Consider the following 26,897-nt stretch of genomic DNA (forward strand, 5'->3'; position numbering starts at 1 on the left):
TTTGCAAAATATCTCCCTCCCTGCACATGAGCAGCAGCTGTTGAGCAGCAGCGCCAAGTTAAGTTACAAACCTGTAATTAGCTGAGGCAACCAAATATAAAGCAGCTAATAGCCTGTATATCTGCTACTGCTGTTGTTTAAGGTGCATTCCCACTGGAGTGATGTAATTATTTCCTAATCTGTCTATTTTCATTGTTTACACAGATACACACCAACTATTTTTGTTAAAAACTTTCACTTCAGGTTTTAACACGACAGTTTGCAGAGATAGTGACAGTATGAGGCTGCTGCTGAAGGCTCCTACAAGCTGCAGTGCTAGCCTGATGTTTGCAAATGCAGGTGTTCCTACCTGCTCTGCTGTAATAAGAATCATGGTTTATAAATATATGAACAGGATGTCAAGATCTGAAAATTACATTATTTGGATGTTAGCTAATCCTGAATTGAGCTCAGTCAGGTTTAAGTCCAGAGCGAGGAGCTGCTGGTGTTCTTTCACTGTGGAATATTTGATTTGATTCTTATTCCATGTTGTTTCTGTAATTTCATTCAGTTATTGTATTTTTGTGTGAGTTATGTCTTTAATAAAGTTAAGATTTTGACTTGAATTGAATAAATAATCTCTGTTTTAGTGACCCACAGTGCTGTTTACAAGTGGATGAGAAACCCAGAGGGAAATGTTTTGCACAATCTATATTATTATTGACAGAGCCTGAAAACCAGTGAAGCACGCTATTAAGAAATATAGTTATTTATGACGTCCAATTAAGGCAGGCTATCAATCTCAATCTGCAGGTACTTATCAGAAGAAAATCAGCCCAGTCCACATTTCCCATACATGTTCATCATCATATTTCAGATCGCAGCATAGCCTTTCATACGGTATCTCTAGTGCTGTAATAATCTGCCATATCATTGTGCTGTGATATCATATTGCATTCTGTAATGTACATGAAAAAGCCTTGGTTTGGTGGAGAATGAGTGGCTGCATAAGGATGGCTCTGTGTCATTTTCTGGCATCTCAGCGTTCTGCCTCAGAGGTCACGGGTTCATTTCCTTTTCTTTCTGACTTCTCCTTGTCCTTTAAACCCTATTTGTAACTGGAGCTCCTCTCTGTGTTGTTTGTAGATGGACAGACAAACAGACGCACACATACACACTCTGACACAAGGCAGAGAGCACATGTATATCCATGTCATATACTGTAGGAAGACATTTAATTATTCATGGAGGACAAGAAGAATTTTCTATATTTTTCTTCTTTATGTGAAATGAATACAGACCCCCGTATCACTTTCATTTCCGGAAGCTCTCTCTCTCTGTCTTGTGCGTGCACACACTTTTTCTCGCTCTGTCACAGATGCTTGTGTTACAGTACATAACCATCCTGACATATTTCCTGATTCATGGAGGGGAGACAAAGATTAGTTTCGAAGGGAAACAGGGAATATAATGAATGTAAACAGTGTTGTACTTCGTAATAGCTTACATTAATATAAAATGTCTTCATTTTTTTCTGCCCCTGCTATTGTATCAGTCCTTGTTCGGTGCCAGTAATTTCACAGTGTGTGTGCAGAGTTGCTGTAACTCACTTTTACAAGGCAAGACTCTAACATTTCTTTTTTCATAGTGGACATCAGCCAAATAAATTGGAGCAGACGGGGTATACTGTGAAAATGACTAATTGGCAATAGTGTACGTGGCATAATGTGTGAGTTTTTCATTTGTCAGTTTATTAAAATGTCACTTCTGTGTGTGTGTGCTCAGACTCTTAAAGAGGCCAGTGAGAATGCCAGGAAGGATTTCCACCGTGAGGCTGAGCTGCTCACCAACCTTCAGCATGAGCACATTGTGACTTTCTACGGAGTCTGCGTGGAGAGCGACCCACTCATCATGGTGTTTGAGTACATGAAACACGGAGACCTCAACAAGTTCCTCAGGCATGGCTCTTTTTATATAGCTTTATATAGTCATAAAGCTGGAACTCATGTACTAAAGCAAGTGATTAATTTAATTCTTTACTATTTATATTCTCTATTAACCCCTTGCATGGTGTCCATACAATTAGTTTTAATATAACAGAGTTCTACAAATTACAGGGATTGACGAGACCTGGAAGTAGGTCTGTGCCTGGTACCCCGCCTGATACTATACTGTCAAATTGTAACTAAGAGATGTTCCAGAAGAAACTTCTTCAGAGTCAGTGATGAGCCGAGTCAATCAGTCTTCAGAGCCATACATGTGTTTTATTTGCAAATGCAGGTTAAAACACACGGAGACACACCCGGGACTGGTCTGAAGAGCAGCTGAAAATTCCCCATCTTTTATACCTTGTTTCAGGCTCGGGGCGTGATTTCCCGCAAACCTGGGCCCCTCCTTCTAAAATCCCCTTTTTCCAGCATCAGTTTCTATTAATTAATGATGTTCAGAAATAACCGTGACAGGAGTCTTTGACCTTTGTTTTTTTATATATGTTGCTTAAGCCAGGCCCTCGTTACCACCCTGAGAACAGCATCCTGTCTCAGCACCAGTTGGTCTCCATTTGTTGCCTTTTAATACATTTGGGATACTGGTTAGAGCCACCAGTCTCCATTAAATGTCACCTGAGACCTGAGAATGCATAGTTCATGTTGTTATTTGTTATGGAAAAAAATAATACTCTACTAATTCGTCTAAAATAAAGAAGGGTCAGTTCAAGCGATCAGTGTCTTCAAGGAAGAAACTTTATTTGAGCTCCAGTAAAGGGGTACAGATCAGAAAGAGGCTGAGGCTGTCTGTCTGAGAGTCCCAAGAATCATCTGAGTTTCTGTGTCTTATACCAGAGCCAGAGAGACCCAGAACTCAGAGATAAGGCCTCTCTGAGAGTCTGTGAGATCTCAATTTTACCCCCCCCCCCCCAAGTATCACACTGGTCTGTGGCCTAAACACAACAGATAAGAAAGGTCATAAAAGGTTAAGAATTTACAGGTGTCATAAACTACAAAGAAAGTCATCCACTCTTATGTGGTCTATGCGAAGACACAGGGAATAGATGTAAAAGCCTATGTGACAAATAGAATGCATGCAAATATATATAGAATACATGTAACTTCCTCTACATATTAAAACAGCATCTGTGGCACACCCTTATGCTGGAATGAACCTTCATTATCTCTCTATGTAGCCTCTATGCTGGGAAAGTTATGCCTGCTTGTTTCTCAGACCCTTTTCCCAATTCGGCCCTGCGTGTATTTTCTCATCAGGATCAGGAAATATCAGTAGATTTCTAGTAACATTCTAAAAAGAATTAGTATTGTGTATTCTCAAAACTTTTTTGGTCAACTTTGGTAGCTTTGCACAAAATACAAAGTTGGAATAATTTTGTTTTCTGACACATTCCTGTTTTTATTCCTATTTATGCACGTCAGTAATCACGTGTGACCTGGTGCAACATAACATAACATGACATGACATGACATGACATAACATTACATAACATAACATAAGATATGACATGACATGATATGATATGATATGATATGATATGATAATCCTCAGGTTCTCCCAGGGGACTAATAATAATAAATTAACCTGTATCTCTACGATATAACATTAAATTCCTGTTTGACATCTGTGGTTTTAGACACTTTTTACTCTTATCTCAATGTCTGCATGTGTAGGCAGTTAAATAGTTGTCAAATAAAACACAGTTTTGTAATAAGAGAAATAAGATATTTAATTATTAAAAATAAAATGATTATAAATAAAAATACATTTGTAATATTTCATGTTTCAGAGATAAATGCGCAATTTATTCATTTATGGTGTACACACTCAGATGACTTTGACTCATTTTATTGACCTCTCCACTCCTTCACAGGTCTCATGGTCCAGATGCAGTTCTGATGGCAGAGGGTCAGACCACCAGACCCGTGGAGCTGACCCAGTCCCAGATGCTGCATATTGCTCAGCAGATTGCATCTGGAATGGTCTACCTGGCTTCACAGCACTTTGTGCACCGTGACCTGGCCACCAGGTTTGTGATTTAATCTACTTAAACATGTGGCTTCAAATAAAGGTATTGATTAGAAACATGTGATCAGACTTCCCCTTCACTCATTGTACAAGTGTTGGACTGAAGTGATAACCTCGTGTTGTCTGCTTGTGTGTTCTGTCTAACAGGAACTGCCTGGTGGGTGAGAATCTGCTGGTTAAGATCGGAGACTTTGGCATGTCGAGAGATGTCTACAGCACTGACTACTACAGGGTAGGTGTATGTGTCGACCTTTTCTGGCCCTTCTTTTAGCCTCCCTCCTCCCTGTTGCATGGGTCCCTCACTGCTCCTTCCCTGCATGGGCATGGCTGATGGACTCCAGCAGATTTACAGTAAGACGCTTGCTGTGGTAGGTCATTTAAACTGCACACACTCAGTGAAACTAATACGCATATTATTACATATAGCTCCCTGCAATGCCATACAGTATATAATTACATGGGCTCAGCAGAACAAAAAAGAAAGTTGTATTACTCTTTATAGTCTGAGTTCATTAAGAAAAGCTTGTAAAGTACAACTTTCTTGGTAAATTAATGCAGCTTTTTCAATAAATCAATATATAGTAGTTATAAAATTTTAATAGCTTTTATTAGATATTCTATGGTGAAACAGTTGTTTATATTGAATTTACCACTCTTTTTTTTACAAGACATCTGGCTTATGAGAAAGAAAAAGTGCAAGATATTGACAAAGTAATGAGTAATACAAAATTCATGACAAATATTTAAATATTAAGCAGAAATAAATTAATATATGATGCAGCAACTCTAATCAGAACATTATATTATAAAATATTTTATACATTACATGACCACATAAAATTGCTGTGATTTGTGCATATTTTTCTCCTTCTAAAATATTAAATTCGAACCCTATGGCAGCTTTATGTAAACACTGAATCTGCAGTTTTTGGAATATTTCGTACCCATTAATGTTTAATTCATGCATGACACGAGTGCAATAAACACCTGTTCTCTGTTGAGAAATGTAGTAAACACTGAGCCTCGGATTCACATTCAGATTCATGTGAACATTTCTACAGTCTATTTAGGAGTATTTTCAACACACTAGGCAGATCTATTTGTTTTCTGGTCATATGTACATGCTGCAGAGAGCTTTTATGCATCCTTCAGGGTCTTGTTGTACAGTACTGATACAACAGGTCTATTCACACCGCAGGAAGTGTAGGTCAGTGGGATGCAACACATACACACACATCCATCTGGGAGGCTGGTGTGGAAAAAGCAAAGAGAGAGGAAATGAAGCATTATAAAAAGAGATGTGTGAGTGGTCCAATGTGCCGCTGTGTTTTTTTGTTGTATGTATGTATGTGTGTGTGTGTGTGTGTGTGTGTGTGTGTGTGTGTGTTTGAGTAGAAGAGACAGCTGAGGGATTTTTTTTACTTCTGTGCAGCAATCTGTCACCTTACTAGAAGGCCAAAATCTAATCAATCGAGCTGAGTGATTGATATTGACTGTCGGTTTTTTTTTTACTGCCCTTTCTCCGTCCCATGTGACAAACTGACATAAATGACGCTGACAGACAGAGGCAGATGATAGTGAGAGGGAGGAAAGGAGCAGACCTTTATTTGATACTTAACAGATTGATTGAGCATTTAAAGATATATTAGTAGAATCTGACTCATTTTTTACTATTAATATATATATTTATATATATATTTATATATATATATATATATATATATATATATATATATATATATATATATATATATATATATTTTATTTATTTATTTATTTTTTTTAAGTATTCTTATCTCTGAGCTAAGCCACACTTAAAAACAATAAAAATACATGGTTGAGATTAATTTGACGTTATGTACAGCATCGAATAACCACACAAAAAAGACGAGGCTTCTTCTCTGAGGTTTTCTTTTGTACTATCTCCGTATGACGACACAGCAATCCCCTGCTCCACCACCCTCTTCATTTCCCTTCCTTTCACCCCTCTTCAATAAAGCCAAGCGCTGAGGCTGTAGTCATAGCAACCAGCAAAGGCAGTGGCGGTGAGCCTCAGAGTTGTATCCAACGTTTCTCAGGAAGAAAAGTAATCAGAGAACTTCTGTTTAGTATGCCGAAGCGGTACTAGAGGAAGAGGAGAGAGAGAAAGAGAGAGAGAGAGAGAGAGAGAGAGAGAGAGAGATGGAAGTGTGGGAGACAGAAGCAGGAGGGTGGTGAAGAGATGAAAAGAGAGAAAAGAGGGAGGCCAGAGAGGCAGAAAACAAGGAACAAATAAATATACAAAAGGATAAAGCAGCGTACAGTGGAGGGAAGGCATGTGGAGGAGACAGTGTACAGGATAGTTCGTAAGAAATAAATATATACTGGAGCTGTAAGGAGACAAGGAATAAGAGAAAGGAATGCCAAAAAAGGACAGAGAAACAGAGACACACAAGGAAAAACAGCAAAGCAGAGTGGGTTTCATGCAGGATGGTGGGAGGTAACACGGCAATACCGCCACGTTTCAGCAAAGAGGTGTATGCATGTGTGTCTGTGAGGGGGTGTAGAGTATAGGGACTCAGTCATGCTTTTGCGTCAGACAGGAGCAAAGATGACTCATAGAGGAATTGGAGGCCCCCCCCACCCCCCCGTTCTCTCCACTGCTTACATATGTGTGTGTGTATGTGTATGTGTATGTGAGAGAAAAAAATAGCAGCAAAGGCGTAGGACTGAAAGGTTTGTGATGAGGTGACGTCATCAAATCCCCCGTTATACAATGAACCTGACGGGCGTTCAGGAGACACACAGGATGCCTGATTCAAGCCTGGTGCATCCACGCTGCCTTTTTTAACGTGTGTGGGTGTGTGACCGAGTGGGTGGGGCTGTACTTGCAGTTTTAGTTGCTAAAGTGAATGCATAAACACACTACTGCACATTGGCTTCCCTGCCTAAACGAATTTTTTGCAGGATGAAATAACATATTCATCTGCTTAGATTTTAACACTGGGGGGTGTTTTATGCTGCTGACACTGAGTAGAGCTAAACAATCTCTGCAGAGTAATTTGGCTGGTGTGTGTGGGTGTGTGTGCATGTGTGTGTGTTTTTAACAACCCATCTCTGGTACCCGACTCTGACAAACAGCACCATTATTGAGCACCAGGAGAGGCCTGAGTGCAGGAGTTATCTGTCCAGAAGTCAGTGTGTGTGTGTATGTGGATGGACAATACAATGCTGTTTATATTCTCCACAAAAACATGTGGATAATGAAATGTACTTGCAGAGATGACTTGCACTTGCGAAAATCATTCTCTAAATACAGCAATTCTGAAAAATGTATCATCATGACACTGTTTACATTTATCTATATGGGAAGTATAATTGCCCCCCCCCCCCCCCCCCAGTCTATACCCATATGTGCATATATACATAATAACTAAATATACTGAATATCACTAACTAAATATACTACACTGCTTGGCCAAAAAAAAGTCACATGCAATATTTGACTGCACCAACTTTGGTTTTGATACAGGACACATTCACTGTGATATATTTTCCACATAATGCTTATGTAGAGTCACAATAAGGTTCTTAATATGTTTTCCATCCATAGTTGCATACATTTTTGATGGAGAATCGGACCGCTGCATCACGTCTTCATCACATCCTAAATTAGAGTGTTGGAAATAAATTACAGTGTTGGAAACCCCATATTGAGTACATTAAAAGTAAAGCGTCCAAATCTATAGGCATACTCTATAAAACAAGGGACTTACTAAATTAAAACAGCCTATACATGATATACTGTTCTTTGGTTATGCCCGACTTAACACATTGTGTAGAAATATGGGGGAATGCAGGAAAAACTAGTATAGATACGTTAGTAAAATTCCCCCCCAAAAAAAAGAGCTATTAAAATAATAAAGTAGGATATTTTGAAGCATCTAACAATTTATTTATTCAACTTAATACCCTAAAATTGCTGAATATTGTATATATTAAAATATTAGAGATGATTTATAAAGTTAAAAACAATATTGTTCCAAATACCATTCTAGAGTTCTTTAAATTAGGAGAGAGTAATATAATTTAAGAGGTTTTTATATTTTTGAATGTATGAAAGTGAGGACAAATGTGAAGTCCAGATGTATTTCGGTTGTGTGTGTGAAATTATGGAATGGACATGACAATGAATTTAAGTTGTTCACTTCTCTGATAAAATTTTAAAAATGCCTCAAGTATAAGGAATCAGGAATATTAAGTGGAGATGGTAGATGTGTTTTTGTTTTGTTATTGATTCTTTTGTTATAATGACAATGCTTGATGATTTTTCCTTTTTGTCCTCCTTTTTTTGTTTTTTGTGTTTATTGTGGTTGTTGTACTGTGTGTGGCAATTACTGTACAAACCAAAAATAAACCATTCATTCATTCATTCATTCATTCATTCAGTCAGTCAGTCAGTCAGTCAGTCAGTCATTCAGAGTCTGGACTTTATGGAAGCTAATCCATGTGTGAAAATGATGTCTCATTCTCCCTGAACTATTCTGTCACTAGCCTGATGATCCTGATCAGTCCTGTCATTGTCCAGTCTTTTTAACATTAGAGACATGAGAGGCTACTTACTGCAGTTAGAAAACACTTTTGCACAGATCACAGAAAAAAGGTGAGATGTTGATCCCACCTTTTTTCCACCATTGACCAATTTCCACAGCCAAGCCAAAGGACTAACAGAGGTGAGACAGGCTGGACTTTTACACAGCAGACCTGCGTTCTGGAATCAAAGGGGCGGTGACGCAGCATATAGTGTGATGTATAATGTGTGCGTCAGAAATACCCAGAGCATAGTGGTGTTGCTAACCTCTCCAGAGTCTTTCACCATTCCACAAATGTTAGCATGGATAGAGTCCTCCACCTGAAGTAACAACAGCTTGTAGATCTCAGCATCTCCCCGGTTCAACATCTTTTTGGTCATGTTGATATGCTATTTTTACTGTAAACAACCTGCACTCATTTTTAAATCCCCCTTGGCGCAGGGGTCGCACACGCAATATGTTATCAAGACGTCAAACCTAGTGCATGGAACGAGAGGCGTTCCAGAATCTTGATTCCACCTTTATCATGGCTCTGTTACTACCTCCAGAGACGTTACAAAGCTATGATAAAGATGGGACCGAATGATCCCACCATTTCATTTACACAGACGTCGTTCCAGAATAAAGGCGAAATACACCTGTAACAGAAGTGCTGTGTAAAAGGGGTGAGAGTTAAATAACCTGTTACAACTGAAACATTAATAACCATTGCAATACTTACCGATGGAATGATCAAAACTATTTGCTTAGTTAAATCCAGGCTGTTACATTTTTTTGTAAAGGCTGTTTATTTCACTCTAACTGCAGTAAGTAGCCTCTCATTTCTTTAACATCAAGAAGATTGACTTGATTGGCAAGTGACAGAATAGTTCAGGGAGAATGAGACATCATTTTCGCACATGGATTAGCCTCCATAAAGTCCAGACTCTAATGTGGGATGAGATGAAGACTTGGTGCAGCGGTCTGATTCTCCATCATCAATAATCAAAACTTGATGCATCTATGGATGTAAAAAATATTATGAACCTTATTGTGACACTACATAAGCATTATGTCGCAAAAAATAGGTCACAGTGAATGCATCCTGTATCAAAACCAAAGGAGGTGCAGTCAAATATTGCATGTGCAGCTTTTTTTTGGCTGGGGAGTGTATAATAAAGCATATGTATACGCGAAGTGAAAACAAAGTTAGAAATTTTTTAAAAAATCGAACAATCTTATGTTTTTATCAGCCCCTATATAAACAACTGTATTAGCACACAATGAATTAAGATGTTTCATTGTAATGACAATGGTGACAATGACCACAAGATAATTCTATGCTGTGAAAAATGTTATTATTTTTAGAGATAGTTCTCAAAGATGACCAAAGCATCTACTGATCTAAAATGTTTTATAACCTCCAAATTATTAATTCTATTTATTCATTAATAAGAAGTAGGACTAATAATGACAGTGGTTGTACACAATTGTATTTATGCTCAGTTAATGATATATGTTTTCTCTATTCTGACAATGATAACCTTGGAATTTGTTATGCGTTTTTATGAAAATCACCTTGATCAGGAAATTAAATATTAGAGAAAAGATGATTTTGAAGATTATTGCAAAATGCAGAGGACAATATTATAATAAATAGTGAATACATGAATAAATACCTTCGTAAAGGTTACATATAGACAAAAATTCATTTGAAAGTTGCTACAAAAAAAGTTCTAAGTCTTTAAGCCTTAATTTTGTTGTTAGTCATCTATGCTTACTTAATTTTCATTTTTGTTGTAATTGGTTGTAAATGTTCTAATAAGTAAGTAGTAAGTAAAGTTTATTTATAAAGCGCTTTTCACAGATAAAAATCACACTTCTGTGTTTCCAGATTATTTGTCATGTTCTGATTATAAATAATCATTTTAAGCCACAAGTAATCATCTGGTTTCTTCAATACTCACTCAGGAAGAAAAATCAGCCTTTAAACTTAAATGAAATATTGATTTGACATTTATGGTGATAAATAATCATACCAACTGACATGAACATTTTTGTCATAATAATATTTCAAATCAATAGGGTTGGGAAAATCCTACAAGCTGAGCCTCACTATTTTTGTCTATATAGTGTATACATATAAAACACATTTTGCATTTTGTTTTCCATTAATTATATATGCACAAGAGCTAAGTAATTATCATAATATTTATCTTACAACATGGTTTTCCTAAATGTAAATATACACTTCATAATATATACAGTACATTATGAGTCTTAGATCTAATACAAAACGGTAAAGTCAGTGTTTTTTTTCTGCTTGTTCTGCTTTTAGTTAAGGAAATATTAACTCAGTCAAACATAGTGGGTGATGGTCATGCATCTTAATGCTGCTACAAAATAGAAAAAAGAGGCTCTGAGATACTACAGAAACATGGCGGACTCATGAAAGACAACCTTATTAATGCTGAATACATGTCTGCGAATAGATCTTCCTAAATCCATTAATCCACTTAAATCGTACACGCTGGACCCTTACAGGACCTGTACAGTTCAGACGTTACTTTTACTGAGCTGTGCTTCTAATTACGGGTTTTTCTTTTATTGATGATGGAGAGGGAAATCGTCACTGGTATGTTATGTACAGTAAACCTGTAAAACCTGTAAAAGGGCGATCTCCTTTTTCAGTGAAAAACTAATAAAAAAAAAACACAGAGAAAAAAGGACCCAAGCTTTCTGGGTAACAGTTTTTGTTTCCATAGTAACACTGAGGGCAATTAAGGTACAGTTTCTCTGTAACAAAGAGTAGGTGGAGTTAGTCACATAAGCCCCTCCCACACTGCATCTCATAATGGTCTAGTTACCATGGTTACCAGCCTCCAGGAGGTCACTACAGGGATTTTTTTTTTTCTTTTTTTTTTTTCTTTATTTCCCCTCGTTTTTAAAAAGACTTTAGTGGAGCACTCAGGCAGCTGTCTCCCTGAAATGATGCATATTAATAAGAGCGAGAGGAAAAGAGATAGACAGCCAGGCTTAGAGCGAAAGACGGAGGGAAGGTGAAGATGAGATTGGCAGAGCGAAGGGGGCAGCAAAGGAGACAAAGACTGACGATGAAGCTGCTGAGAGGAAAAAACAAAAGGAGTGCAGATGACAGAGAGAGATGCATGGTTTGGAGCTCACTCCGTCTTCAGAAGGTTCCACTGTAGAGCTGACTTTCTTAATATTTGATGCTCTCCCAGTTGTAAGAACATTCAATCTCAGGCTTTTTCTTCTTGCCCCCTCATTTGTTTTCTTCCCCCTGTCTTTGTCCAATTCTATTCTGATTCCCTCTTTCTTCCTTCCTTCTTTTCTTTTTACACACACCCTGACAGAGGCACACACGCAGAGAGAGACAGTTAACAAACATAAAAAATGTAGCTCAGCAGTTCAGGAGCACAGTATTAATATTTCAGGCCATCAGGGGAAATGATCGACCATGATGAATAAAACAAAATGACTAATGGATATGAGCAGGTTCAGACACATCAGTGGATAAATACTGTCAGAAAATTAGAATAGAATAGAATAGAATAGAATAGAATAGAATAGAATAGAATAGAATAGAATAGAAATACAATGCAATATGATAGAAATAGAATGCAATACAATACAATATGATATGATAGAAATAGAAAAGAATAGAATACAATAGAATACAATACAATAAGATAGAAATAGAATAGAATAGAATACAATACAATACGATATGATAGAAATAGAATAGAATACAATACAATACAATACAATACAATATGATAGAAATAGAATAGAATACAATACGATATGATATGATAGAAATGGAATAGAATACAATACAATACAATATGATAGAAATAGAAATACAATACAATTCAATATAATACAATATAATATGATGGAAATAGAATAGAACACAATAAAATACAACATGATAGAAATAGAATACAAAACAATACAATACGATATGATAGAAACAGAGTAGAATAGAACAGAATACAATGTAATACAATACAATACAAAAGAAATAGAATAGAATGCAATAAACTACAACATGATAGGAATAGAATAGAATAGAATAGAATAGAATAGAATAGAATAGAATAGAATAGAATAGAATAGAATAGAATAGAACAAAGGCATTTCAACATGGAGAAAAGACATATAGTCTCTGTAACCTTGTGCAACCTGCTTTGGCAATATTGTACTTCATTATGCCATATGCCAATAGAAAAAAAAAAAAGCCAAATTGAATTTTAGAGAGGCAGGAATGCAAATGAGAAACAGACAAACCTGGAGGGAGATGGAGCATTAACCAGGAGAAAGGTGAGGGTCTGGTTATGAAGAGTAAAAGCTGCAGAGATGGAGTGGATATGTTTCCCCAGACGTACCAGTGAACCTGATGGCTATCTATGTGACTGTGTGCATTTTATTACTCCATTAAATAACCCACTGACTAACATAGAAACAGGCCAAGTGCGGGTACCAAACCATTAATAACAAGCATAAAGCTTAGAAAATGGATTGTGCTATCAATGTGGAGCAGTGAAGTGCAGGTCGCTGGGTTGATTCATGTGCATAGCTGAATTACGGGGCGAGGGTGAGGAGAGACACAACATGTGGGAGAACACCATCATCACACAGGGTTGGGTTTCATTCATTATAACATAATGGACCAGATGGGTGAACATTACAATACCAGCATATTTTACATGCAAACTCACTCTGTGAACATATTCTGAGATTCTGTCAACTTCTTTAAAATATACAAAAGTCCTAGTCTAACATTAGGTTTGTTGGTTTAGTGTAGTTATAATGACCACACATATGCATTTGTCAGTCTTTGTATTAAGATACAATCTGGAGTATGTCTGTGAAGTATGTACAGCAGTAAAAACAAAAGTTTCAGGGAAAAAACAGCTTCTATAAATCAAAGTGGTTGTATTTAGTGTGACCTCTCTTTGCACTTAACATGTCTGTAACCCTTTTGTTCAGACAATATGAGATTTATTGCATTATTTTTTGGTTTTATACCAGGTTTCATTCAACACTTCAGACATTTCTAACAGTTTGTGCTGCTTCATATTTATGGGTACAGGGGTCACACTAAATAGTGAATTTAACCTTTATAACCCATTTAGTTCAGTTTTTTGCATCTTTTACAGGTATGCACACATTTGCTGTATTTTCTAGTTGTACCTAAAGAAAAAAGAATGAATGATATATGCTCATTTCAACCCTCCAAAAACAACAAACTTGCCTAAGACTTTTGCATAGTACTGTAAACATCATATTAGTTGTTTTGAAATATGAAAATATTACATATCGGTGTTGTTTGGACAACTTAATTCTGCATTTCATTGGAGATTAGACATTATAGATTGTGATTATCTGTGACAGAAGTTAAAAAATATCTTGGGAAATTCTACTGCAGAGAAATTCAAGGAAGCTCAGTTTCCAAGACAATGAGGAAAAACAAACTTATCAAGCATGTTTTCATTATAAAAGTCATCTTAGGATAAGAAAATAGATCAGCATTGTAATAAGATATAGCTAATATTGAGATAGAATGAGTAACACACTGAAACAATAGTTTGTGTAACATCCCAACAGAGGAATAAGATTGTTTTCCTTATTAGAGTGAAACCATTTGCACAACCTCTCAGTTTAAGAATAAACGTGTGTTTTCATTGCTTCGAAATAAGCTTCCCTTGTTTGCATTTTTCTGATTTTGTGACTTTTACTCTAGTTTGAAGAAATGTAGCCAAGAAACATTTGTTAACCCCACTGGCAGATTTCTCTTTCTTTCTTTCTTTCTTTCTTTCTTTCTTTCTTTCTTTCTTTCTTTCTTTCTTTCTTTCTTTCTTTCTTACTTTCTTTCTTTCTTTCTTTGTCATATTTTAGAATACTTGCCGTCTTTCTTTTGGGCTCATTTTGCAGTGTAATGACAGAACTAAAAGGATGACAGAACTACCTAAGACAGACCTCATCTCAGTGTATTAACCTGGTGTGAGACTAAAAGTCCCCACTCAGATGAACTGTCACTGTTTATAAAGATAAACACATCTTGTGATTACAACAGTCAAACAGGCTCTGAAGGCTCGGTTTAGATTAGATGTTAATGAAATCATCAAATGTCTCTCAGAGCAGGGCTGTTGATGTCTACTTTCTGATAATCAACAGAATTTTTGCTGCTCTTTAACAGGCCTAATGAAATTATTTTTTAATCAATTAAACTTCTCTCACGTGGGACCATACGATTGCTCATACTGCATATTGTGGAATACTTTATTCTATTACAAAAGCTGAAACAGTGACTTAGACAAACCTTACCTTTACTGTACATTTAGCATTTCACTGTTTCTCTTCTCCTTTTCCTATTAGTTTATTTGTTTTGGTAATTTATTTTTAATGTTGAACTGTTTGTTTGCAATGAACTGGTTACCAGTTAATCAATGTATCATCTGTGGAAATTGTGCGCTGATCAGCAGTAGGTGTGTTACAGTCAGAAGATGATGCAATCTACACCAACAAATCGCTCTCACTTAAACGCCTCAGGCAGCAGTTTGGAGGAGTGAAATGACTGGAGCTCTGCTTGAAAATCTATTGAACCTTATGAGAAATGTATGGCTGCATGACTCTGCATCTGTAATGCATGGAGATACCAAATAGAATAGAATAGAATAGAATAGAATAGAATAGAATAGAATAGAATAGAATAGAACAGAATAGAATAGAATAGAATAGAATAGAATAGAATAGAATAGAATAGAATAGAATAGGAAATCTATATAAATATTTAAGCTGGGCACACACTTAAAGATTTAAAGATCGTCTCCAATGACTGGAGGAGGTTTTTGACTTTGACTGTCAGAGAGGAGCACAAACCTATCGACTAAGTCAGTCAAAACCCTGAACCAGGGCTCAGAAACTACATCCTGTATCCAGATAGCCAGCGGTGGTCTGTCATCTATATTTATTTTGTTCAGAAAATACACTCAGCAAGTATTCTTTTATTCACAGGACACAGATTGGGGTTACCATACATTAAGACCACTCTATCCATTTATCTAACATTACATAAGCCACATAATGGAAGGTAAAGGGTTATATTTAGTGTTGATATTGCAATAATATGGGCATTCATAATTAATGCTTTATTATAAATGCTAGTGTCACTGTTTATCTGGTTTAATGCTTTCACCATTCTAGCCCAGTTTCTGTCATTGTCAGTTAAGATGTAGACACTCATTCTCTTGCCAAAATCTGACCTTTTTTTTTCTTTCATTGCAGATATTCAGTGTAATTTTACAAAACAAACCTTTTTGCTCTTCCGTTTTGGTCATGTTTAATGCAGCACCAACATCATTAGTCACAAGTGTCAGTCATAAATATTATTATATCCTTAAATGTATTAAACAACATCTGGCCATGGTCATTATTATCATAATCAGCTCAGGATTCTATAAGTGTGTGCCCAGGGATGAAGTTAAAGATACTTAACTATTCTTTGATTTGATTTCCTTCCTTTCTAACAGTTGTGTGTACTTCTGTGTGTTTGGATGTACAGGTCGGAGGTCACACCATGCTGCCAATACGTTGGATGCCCCCCGAAAGCATCATGTACAGGAAGTTCACCACAGAGAGCGATGTTTGGAGTCTAGGAGTTGTTCTCTGGGAAATTTTCACCTATGGAAAACAGCCCTGGTATCAGCTCTCCAATAATGAGGTACCGAAAACAGTGCACTCATCTCTCTGTGGCAGGAAAAAAAATCCATTGTTCAATCTGTGAAGATAGTTAATCCATCCCAGTGGCAAAGAACTGAACCAAAAGAAAGGGAGTCAGAAGTACAAAGTAAAAACTTTATGTTGCCTCGGAGGCACCTTTACTTTAATAAGTTATAGCAAACAAGATGTTGCAGCCCCAAGACATGAGAAAATAGCCCTTCGGTGAAAGCAAAGCTAAATATTTGATCAGGTTTGTGTGCAAAATTCTCAGAGGTATCCATTTTGCAAGTTCTTTGACCCGAGTCATTTCATTATATTATGCCAGAACAAATCATTTAGAAACTCAATATGCTGTTTATTTTTTTTATCATGCCTTGAATTAATTCTGAGGTAAAACAGATGTAGGGGAGCCTGAGCTTCTATTGAGTGTGTTTTTAATCCGTTATTCTTTGCTAACAGCACAAGAGAAGGTGCTGTCAGGTATACTAACAGGGTGCAGCTTGGGCCAGTGTGTCTTGTGTTTTGACTATAAAATAATGTTAAAAGCTGGCTTGTAAAACCAAAAGGCTGCCACAAATTGTTCCCAAGCTACCGAGTAAAACAGAAAAGGTTTGGAGTTTTTACTCTTGATAAATGGCCTCATCAGTACTCATATATGTGAATAATCAAAATACTTCCCTTTAACCATGAAGACCCAAACATTTACCACCTACCTAAACCATCTACTGATGTAACCTGTTGATCTTATCAATACATGTAAATAATTTATATAAAATACAGTTTGTCATCTATTCATGGTCATCAGATATGACCCATTTGGACGTTCAGAGGCTCCGTAGTGAACGTGGAAACACCGTCATCTTCTACAACATTGATTCACTTGTAAAACCCATGGAGTTGGATCAATGACAGTGGATGGAGACACTTGGTTTATGTTTAGTTAAGGATATATTTTGCTGAAAAAGGCAGCTTTTCTTCAGTTTTCTCTGTTTTTGATATAATTATCCTAAACTTTACTCCAAGCTTTTGTGACCATCTACATAATTAGTAAATTAAATGTGGGAATGTGGGAAAATACCAGAGTTTCACTACAAAAAAAAAAAAAAAAAAAAAAAACAGAATATATGGTAAATGGACTGCACTTATATAGCGCAATTTCTACACCTTCATGGTGCCCAAAGCACTTTACAAAGCCTCACATTCACACACTAGTGGGTGGCTGCTGCCAAGCAAGGCGCTGCCAGGACCTATTAGGAGCAATGTAGGGTTCAGTGTCTTGCCCAAGGACACTTCGACATGTGGACAGTCAGAGCCAGGAATCAAACTCTCAACCCTTCAGTCATTGGACAACCTGCTCTACCAACAGAGCCACAGTTGTCCCCACATTATGATAAATGGTGATAAATTACTTAAGGAAAGTTAAATACAATGAAAAATTTGTTTGGGAACTGCCACAAAAGTAACACTGGGTCCTTATGGGCTAATGTAAGTTGATTTATTAATGAACTGACTAATTTCCCTCTTACTCTGTGAAATGCAGAATCATCGTGAAATGTACAAGTGCAGAGCTCCTGTTTTTGACATCCGTCATTCGAAACGCACTCATCAGTCATAATCAGAACACCAGGAATAAATATAACACAAGCTGGAACACATTTTTGCTAAATGCACATGGAAAATACATCATGGTCCCATCAGTAGCAGCCTGTCTTTTCACCTCATTTTATAGTCTAGCATCCACAGTATGTGTGTCTACATTAGTATCAGAGAGCAGAGCATTTTACTAAACTCAAAGAGAACATGTCTTAGAGGATCTCTGGAAATGTCTTCAGGACTGCAGTAAGCCTTATAAACTACCTGTGGGACTGTTTTAGTTTTAGTTGTAGAAAAACCTACAGGTAGATTTGTTAGCTGAATGTGAGGTAATGCTTAAGAGACACACACTGGGACTATATTTGACAAGGTACAGATATATCCCTACATGTGTTTCCGTAGTTAAGTCCAGTGGTGGAACATTTACTCAAGTACTGCACAATTTTGTGGTACTTACAGTTGAGTGACTCCATTTCATACAATTTCACACTTTACTTTTTACAGACCAACTCACCAACAATATATAGTTACTCAAATAAACTCCAGTGGTCATCTGCAATATGAAACATGGAGTGTCCTCATAACTATTGATGAAGTAATGCCATGTATCATCTCTTTTTGCACTAAATAACCAGTATTTCTTAGAACTTACAGTTGTGGCCAGAAGTTTTAGGAATGGCATAAGCTTTTTTTTTTTATTCCACATGTTTCTGAGGTACATTAAAGAACAATCATATGGATTACATAGGTTTCAAAGACCTTTATTGACAAATAAATCACATCTAAGCAAAAAAAAAAATCCATTTGTGTCATTCCCAAAACATTTCGCTGTTTAAGTATATTTTAATGCAAATCTATAGCTTTTTTTTTTTCCTCAAAGAAGGTTTTAAATGTCGGGATATTAGTATAATGCAAGTACACTACAAACAAAAAGTTAAGGATATTTTTAATTTTGGGGCTTTTTTAACAGTTGGGATTCTTGCACAGTGCTTTTTACTTTTTTGTGTGTGAACGGAATTGAAGCACATTTTTTTAATGAGCAAATATAGTTTTACTTGCAAATGACAAAAATGACAAAAAAAAGACAAAAAAAGAAATATCCTTAACTTGTTGTTTGTAGTGTATATTGTTCATGTGTTCTTCTGTTAGAGTGGAGTCCTATGGGAGCAGTGACACTATTTTGTGAAAACTGTTGGTTCCATTACAATCATACGGCCTCTGTGTTGATCTTTAACATTTCACACATAGATCAGCAAATTATGACGCCATCTGATAAGGTCTAACGGTAACTAGATGATCCTTTTGTGAGACAGTTTGAGTTGATGACAGGCATAGTGCATTAATGGTAGCTCTGCAGTCTATCATATAGTGGAACAATGGATCACACACACATGCATTTTTATGTCTGTTTTCATATCTATCATCAAAACCAAAGATAAAAATAGCCAAACTCATCAAACATGTCATTAATCTCACTCATCACAGCTAAGAAATCCCTCCTACTGAACCATGAGGCTAACATTAAACATTAGGAGAGCTATTGGAAGAGCTGATACAATTTTCTGACAGTGATACATGTGATCGACGCTTAAGCTAATTGGCTGCAGGTTTGCTGTTAACATTTTCATTTGCAGCGAAAACAAGCCTGATTGAAATCTTCCTTCTGCAGTCTTAGTGTCTTTAGTTGGATTGTCTAATGTTTATTATAGTGAGCTTGCTTTAAAAAGCAAGAATAATCAGTGCCAGTAGGATGTTTAGCTAATATATATATAGACTCCAGGGCTGTCCATTTCTCTTTCAATAATGGAAAAAAGCATTCAGGGAACAATATAAGTGATGGTGATGTTAATTTTCGCTATAGAAAACTGTCTGGAGGCCTGAAATCTATACCAGTAAAAGTCATTTTCACTTTCCTGTAAATCTGGCTGCTTTAACAAAACAAATCACACAATGCCTGGAGCTCTACAAAGAAGAGCTGACCTGTATCAGCAAGAAAACAAAGTAAACAAATAAATAAATTAAAAGACAAACAACTGGTGACTTGCACTGAATAATTAATCAGGTAATTCTTACAAATCTTCAGTTTGACCCAGTTTCCCGGAAGCGCATCAAAGCCCTTCAACCCTTCACCTCCACCTTCACCTTCACCTCAGTATTTCTCTGGTTACAGCTTTCATACCGTGTCAGCAGCCCTTTTTTCTTCTGCCTCACTCTGGTTACATCCAGAATTAACCTTCTGGCCCCTCTACCGTCCTCTTTTCCCCCCTTTACATCTATTAAATCTCTCCTGAATCGCGGTTCATTCACCTTCTGACCCCGAAACCCGCAAGCTCAGATATCTCCTTCGCAAGATATGGAATTTTATTTTAAAATGAGAAATCCATTATTTATATGCTTGCACAAACTGATGGCAATCGCAGAATGAGGAAGAAGATCTAACAGAAATTGTCAAAATGATCACACTCTTATAGACTGCAGTCTTATTAACCGAAAGATGCTGCATGATAAGCTTCAGGTATTAATTTTTTAAATGGATATACAGCAATTTGGAAGACACTGCTGTTTTTTCGGAGCTTATTCATTAATTGACATTCATTCCCAAACATATAGCACGGTGTATTTAATGTTAGAGGAAATTATGAAAAGCCTAATTTTATTGCAGACTAATAACAGTATGTATTTTCCAAACTGCTGCCAGAGGATGATATATACTTCTTGTTCTAAAACCACAGGAGAGCTCTCTCTCTTCTAAATACAGTGGTTAATTTTTCAAAAGGTCTCCTCTCCTTGATACACAAATCCTCATTCTCTGCCTGCTGGAATCTAAAAAGCTGTATTTTTTTCAAAGAATGGGCCAGGCTAAATTGCACTCAAACTCAAAATGAACTATAAATGTAGAGACATTTCTTACAGACTTGTATATTTCCATTCGAGAGTTTACGTCTTTCTGCCATTTTCTGAGCCACGAACATGGAGAAGGTTGTAGATTTTAGCTTGAATTGATAGTTCTAGGTTTTTCCTTCTTTTGTCTGTAGTAAAACCCAAGATTCCTGCTGACAGAAAGTTGAGTCTGACTTTTTTTCTGCTTCTACTTCTGTAGGTGATAGAGTGTATAACCCAGGGCAGGGTGCTGCAGCGCCCCAGGACCTGTCCTAAAGAAGTCTACGACCTGATGCTGGGTTGCTGGCAGAGAGAACCGCACATGAGACTCAACATCAAAGAAATCCATGGTCTGCTCCTCAACCTGGCCAAGGCCTCTCCGGTTTACCTAGATATACTGGGCTGAACACAGGAGGAGGACAAATGAGAGTTTAGAGTGTGTGTGGATGGGGTTACTGTATGTAAGTGTGCCTGGACTTGTGCACATTTGCGGTTGCATGCATGTGTGAGTGTGTGTGTTTAAACCTGTGAATGGACTCGTGTGCTTGTGAATTTACTTGCGTGGGGCTGCTGTACAGGATGTGAAGCTATCATGAAACTCTTAAAGGCAATCATAAAATTCATCCCCAACTTTTTTCCTCTTTCCAAACCAATTTCCTCTCCTTTGTGCATCTCTACCCCTTCCCTCCTTCTACCCTGAAAAGACATTTACCAAGAGTATTTTAACTTTGGAGAAAAAAAAAAAGGCTTCTCACTTCTTTCAAATGCTTTAATCTGACTGGGGCTAAATTGATGAAACCTGATTAAGGACATGAAATTTAGTGACTCATCGTGAGGACCGAGCGGCGGTCGCTCCCTCGCTGCCAGAGACTGATGTGAACATCTGGGAATTTCACCAAACAAGACGAGGCACGGGGAGGATTTCCGGATCCTTTTGCTTGTAAATATGAGACTGAATGGCGATGAGAAGTTTCAGAGGAAATGGCTCTATGTGACGACGAGCCATAAAGACACTGTGTTTTTCCCTCTCACCCTATTTGTTTATATGTCTGTCTGTCTTTCTGTCTGTCTGTACATGACTATTAATGTCAGCATTCATTCACCACAGCCTGCAGAAAAGACTAAACCAGTACACACAGACAGATTCATAAAAAAAAGCAGGAAAAGTCCAATTTAGGAGGTGATTTCAGATTGATACAGAAAATATTCACTGACAAACTTTTAGCTGAACTGAGCTGTGGTGACAGCAATTGCCATATGTGTTAATGAGGAAGGCTGTGATTATGTATGCAAATATTAGAATTGTAAAAAAAAAAAAAAAAAAAAAAGGCTTAATCTGCTGCCATTCTACAATATCTTGATGCAACAGACTAATACAGTATACATGATTCTATGGATATATGTGCTTGTATTTGCATTCTGCATTCGGCACCTGTTTTTTGTTTCATATTTAATTTGCTCAGCCTGGACTGCGCCATCATACAGTGCAGGGTAACATGATGACTACCTTTTTTTTTTTTTCCGCCACTCCTCCATAGTGACAGATGCTTCACTTGTGATGTCAAGCGTTCATGTCGGAGGTCAATTGATTCATTTGTCCGCAGCTGTCTGACAATCGTGAGGTCTTAGTGTTGAGGAGGGTGGGACGGGTGGGAGTAGAGGGAGGGTAATGTGGAACAAGCCGGGGGGGCGTTATAAATTGGTGAGGGAGGCTGGGTTTTTTTGAGTGGTCAGATCACGGTCAGATGTGTGGGCGGCGGCGTTGTAGAAGGTGTGGTTCATTTGGTCAACCCATATTAAATCATCAAGGCTCTCAGCACTCAGACATCCTTGAAAACCACATCTGTGCTAGAGGGGATGCACAGAAGAACACACAAATACACAAACACACTGTATACCTTATCCTGTCAACCTCCTTATCCATGCACACACACATACACACACAGTAAAAGACACTCAAAACGGGCAGAGAAGGAAATTGAATTGTGCATGTTTTATTATTTGAGCGGTGCAGTGCTTTAGCCAGGCCCCGTCCTCTGTAATGGTGTAATGTATATTTCATTACAGCCTAATGGGCTCCATTAGCACAGTCTCCTCACAGACATTCAAGACTTATTGTTTTATGGCTGAAAAGGAAGGATGGAGAGGAGGAGAAGAAAACAGAGGGTCAGGGAATGAGGAGTAGTGGAGAGGAGAAATAAGAGGAGAGGTAATAATGCATATTGGGAAGAAATGGAGAGGAAGGGAGAGGGTTGAGAAAGGAAGCAATTGAGTAGAAAGGAGAAGACAAAGCGAAGAGGTTCGGATGGGTCATGTAGAGAAAGAGGAAGGAGAAAGTGAGGACAGTGGAGTGTGGAAGGAGAAAACGAGGAGGTGTGAATGTCCTTAGGGATAAAGTGAGAGTGAACATCCATCATGTGGACTGCAGATGTTGTAAAAGCCACAACTTCAGCTTCACACTCCCATCACTTTCCTACGGCCGGCCTCAACCACATACACACATTTACACAAACACACTCACATTTTACTGGCAATGCACCAAAGCTTACACTGAAAATAAACTCAATAATACACCGCATATCCCCATTATTGAGAACCACTTCACTCACTTACAGCTCACATATCTGGTCAGATGCTTACAGACACTCTGTATATACAACAGCTCCCATGCATGCAAGAAAACACATTCAATGTTTGTTTATGCATTTTACTGGGGCATATTTTACTCTTTAATGGTGTATTACAAGAACAAGGTCATATTCATGTTGCAGTCACTAACAGCCATTTTAACTAGATGTAAAACATCCATATAATAATATGATCTGGTATTTTAAGTCTTATTTGTTTATTAACAACAGCACTTGATGGTATTGATGTTGATGTGAATTTAAAAATTGATTTGATTGATTTATAGTATTTTAATTTATAAAATAAGAAGCATTTTGTACATTTCTTTCTATATCTACAGTTGCCTTTTGCAACAAAAACTGACTGAAGTTGAACACTGCTTTAATTAACTATGTTTTAGCAAATGTGTAAGATAATCCTGAGTGTATATGTAATTTTTATGTCAGGATCCCTCTTATCATCTACTTAGCCTGTTCTCATGTACAGTGTGCTCTACAACAGGGATGGATGTTGCACCAGTCTGTCACATTTGTAGATCTAGTTTGACATATTCTTAAATTAGCGTCACCTGTCAGTATATGAATGCAGAGTTAACAGCTGCAGCGCTGACAGGGCAGGCTATCGGTCCTTAAAAGTCAACAACTCCTGCTGTACAGTTTAGAGTTTGCACTGAGTAAGCACACTCAACATGATTCAAAACTTTGCCACACAATAACTCTGTGCAATAACAGAGGGACGGGTGTGTGAGGGCCTGTGTGTGAGCTGGAAAAAACTGTGAGCATCAAACAGTGCATATGAACGCCTCCAAAATAAAGTAAGTATAGTGTACTTTGAAGAAACATCTCAGCTGGCTGCACTGTGTGTGTACGAACCTGCTGTATTTTTTTCTTTTTCTATTAAATAATGAACTGCGTCAAGTTGGACAGCAGAGATTGTTTGACATTTGGTGTTATGTGAAGAGGCTGAGAGAGGGATGTTTGTTTGTGATGAAGACATGTCAGCACAACGCAGGAACGTTCTGTGAAACTTTAACGCATCTCTGGCTGAAAACTGGCTGTCTTTGCATTGACGCCTGAAGATATTTGTCAAAGAACAAAAAGGAGAAAAACAACTGCTGTATGAACGGACACCTCAGAAAAGGAGGGACTGACAATCACAGACTTCTCTCTTTTCTCTCTCTTATTCAAGTGACCTACTGTAAAATAGACTATTCAACCAACTTTCCTCTTCTATGCTGCCTACTGTACGTGATAGTCTTAAACTTTTGTCTCTAGAAGTGCTAATTTTTCTTTTCTTTTTTTTGTAAAATGAAATAACAGCGAGAGGAATGAACAAAAATACATGTACAAATGTGAATAAGCTGCTGAAAGAAATAAGCGTCGCTAACTGCTGTGTCCGAGACTGTGTCAGTATCTAGATTGTACTATTTTCTTCTTTTGTCTTTGAAGTGGAGGGCAGAGAAATGGGTAGCTGCATGGGACTCACAAATACACCAAATGACATACAGCAGCCCCCGGGAAAGCAGAGCCGTGTTTGCTCATTCTCCCGGTGGTGTGTTAGTGTGTGTGTGTGTGTGTGTGTGTGTGAGTGTGTGTGTGTGTGTGTGTGTGGAGAAGGCTGATTGATGCCCGAATGAGTCAGGAGGGATCCGTAGGCTGGGTTCACACTCGAGCCAAATCCTAGTTCAAATGCAACAAGATTCAACGCAGGAATCGGGGATTGATTTGTTGTCGCTGTTCACCAGTTCATGATAAATGACTTTACCTAGTCGTGTAGGACTGAGGTTGGTATTATGGCAGCTAAGATTTATGGAATCACTCAATTCCTTTATTTATGACCCCAGAATCAGCCTTCTTCTCTATACACAACTCACTAAGCCTGGGTTTCACAGAGGTATATCAGCAATATTAACAAATGCTTTCCTTTGCCTATCGCCTCATCGCGAAATAATTATTGAGCCGAGTCTGGGTGAACCATGTGACTCGGTGGACTGAAGCATATTCCACATATAGATAAACATCACAACTTTGAGGGTGTTATGATCCATATCACATCTAATCCCCCCTCTCTCCAAACCTTTAGATCACAGTGTAAGCTAATAGAGCTGAAATATCATAAAGGTCATCTTTAAGATTACCTTTGCGCTTGGATGATTCTGGAGCCCCTACACCCTGAAGAATGTAATACCACACAAACTGCTTCTCTGCAAAAAAAAAAAAAAAAAAAGAAAAAAAAATTGAAAAAAATAGAGAAAAAGGGGGAAAAAAAGGAGAAAAAATGAAACTGTGATTTGCTATATGCAGTATCTCTGTTATCAGTATCGGTTCTGTGCTATTTGTCTCTGTGTTTGGAAGGTTTTGCTGCCGGTAGATAAAAAGAATGATCTGAGATGTGCCGTGGATGTTTGGATAAGAGGCTTAAAATAGGACAGAGAACTAAATGCTGTATGTCTCCAACTCCAATTGTAATGTTTCTGAATGAAAATATGTTACAATGTCATCTCGAGGCCGTAAAAAGTACTCTCTGAAATGTTGAAAAAGAAAAAAAAAAAAAAAAAAAGATCTGTATTGCAAAGCACACCAATCAATTAAAAAAAACTGGAAGTATTCAAACTGAAGTAGCTAATTTCTGTCTTTGCAAACAGATTGCCATTCATTACCGCAAAAAGTTTTGATGATGCCACCAATCTGTGCTCTGCTGATGAATACACACACACAAACACACACACACACAACAGAGGGAATTTGTACAGTCATACAGTGTGTGGTGGAAAATATTATAGTGAGTCATTATGGTGGCGGTGATGATGGTGATGGCTTGAATTCTCTCTGAACGGACCAGTCTGTCGTGATACAATGTAATTAATAAAAAGTGTTATGTCAAATCAAAGCTTCTGTGTGGATCTGTATGTGTGTGTGTGTGTGTATGTGTGTGTGTGTGTGAGAGAGAAAGAAACAGAGGAACAAGGAAAATAGTGAAATAAAAGAACACATTATGAGGTGAGAAGACATACTCAGGTGTGCCCGAGGCAGTGTGACAGAAAACTAAATGCTTAATTGAATACAGACATAAAACTTAAGTGTTTGAGTGATGCGACAGTACATGTCTTCTGTTCTATTAATCCCTATATAAATCCAGGGTCTTTTAAAGAAGAAAGTAATATTTGCTTGGTTTGCAGATTAGGAGCAGGCTTAGAGCTTTTGCTGGGAATTGTACAAACAAATTGGACAGGAGACCACATCTAAATCCCTCACGCAATTAAGCAACAGCTGAATTAATATGTTCTTTTTACACTGAGCTCTGTCTACAATTCATCTTTTAATAAAAACGTCACAGAAAAGGAAATGAGAAATGCACAAGGTGGCACAAAATTCACCTTGGTGTAAGAGTGTGCATGTGTTTTCGGTGTTTGCATGAGGAGGAAGGGAAATTACCCAGACTCAGCATACTGAACGTGTGTGTTTGTATGGGTGTCAGTGTAAAAGAGTG

At 37.5% G+C, this 26,897-nt stretch overlaps 1 protein-coding gene across 3 annotated transcripts in view; it reads left to right on the top strand.

Moving 5' to 3' along the window:
• ntrk2a (neurotrophic tyrosine kinase, receptor, type 2a) overlaps positions 1-25,969 on the top strand; it is a 107,527-nt gene extending 81,558 nt beyond the window's left edge. For 2 of the 3 annotated variants that reach the window (XM_030143450.1, XM_030143452.1), the window contains 5 exons: positions 1,765-1,937; positions 3,857-4,012; positions 4,159-4,249; positions 16,150-16,308; positions 21,001-25,969. In XM_030143450.1, coding sequence (XP_029999310.1) covers positions 1,765-1,937; positions 3,857-4,012; positions 4,159-4,249; positions 16,150-16,308; positions 21,001-21,186 — 765 coding nt within the window. In that variant the 3' untranslated portion in view covers positions 21,187-25,969. The remainder of the gene's footprint in view (positions 1-1,764; positions 1,938-3,856; positions 4,013-4,158; positions 4,250-16,149; positions 16,309-21,000) is intronic. The other variant, XM_030143451.1, reaches the window with a different exon arrangement.
• The last annotated feature ends 928 nt before the right edge of the window (positions 25,970-26,897 follow it).

Source organism: Sphaeramia orbicularis, chromosome 9 (genome assembly GCF_902148855.1).
Source record: "Sphaeramia orbicularis chromosome 9, fSphaOr1.1, whole genome shotgun sequence".
NCBI lineage: Eukaryota > Metazoa > Chordata > Actinopteri > Kurtiformes > Apogonidae > Sphaeramia > Sphaeramia orbicularis.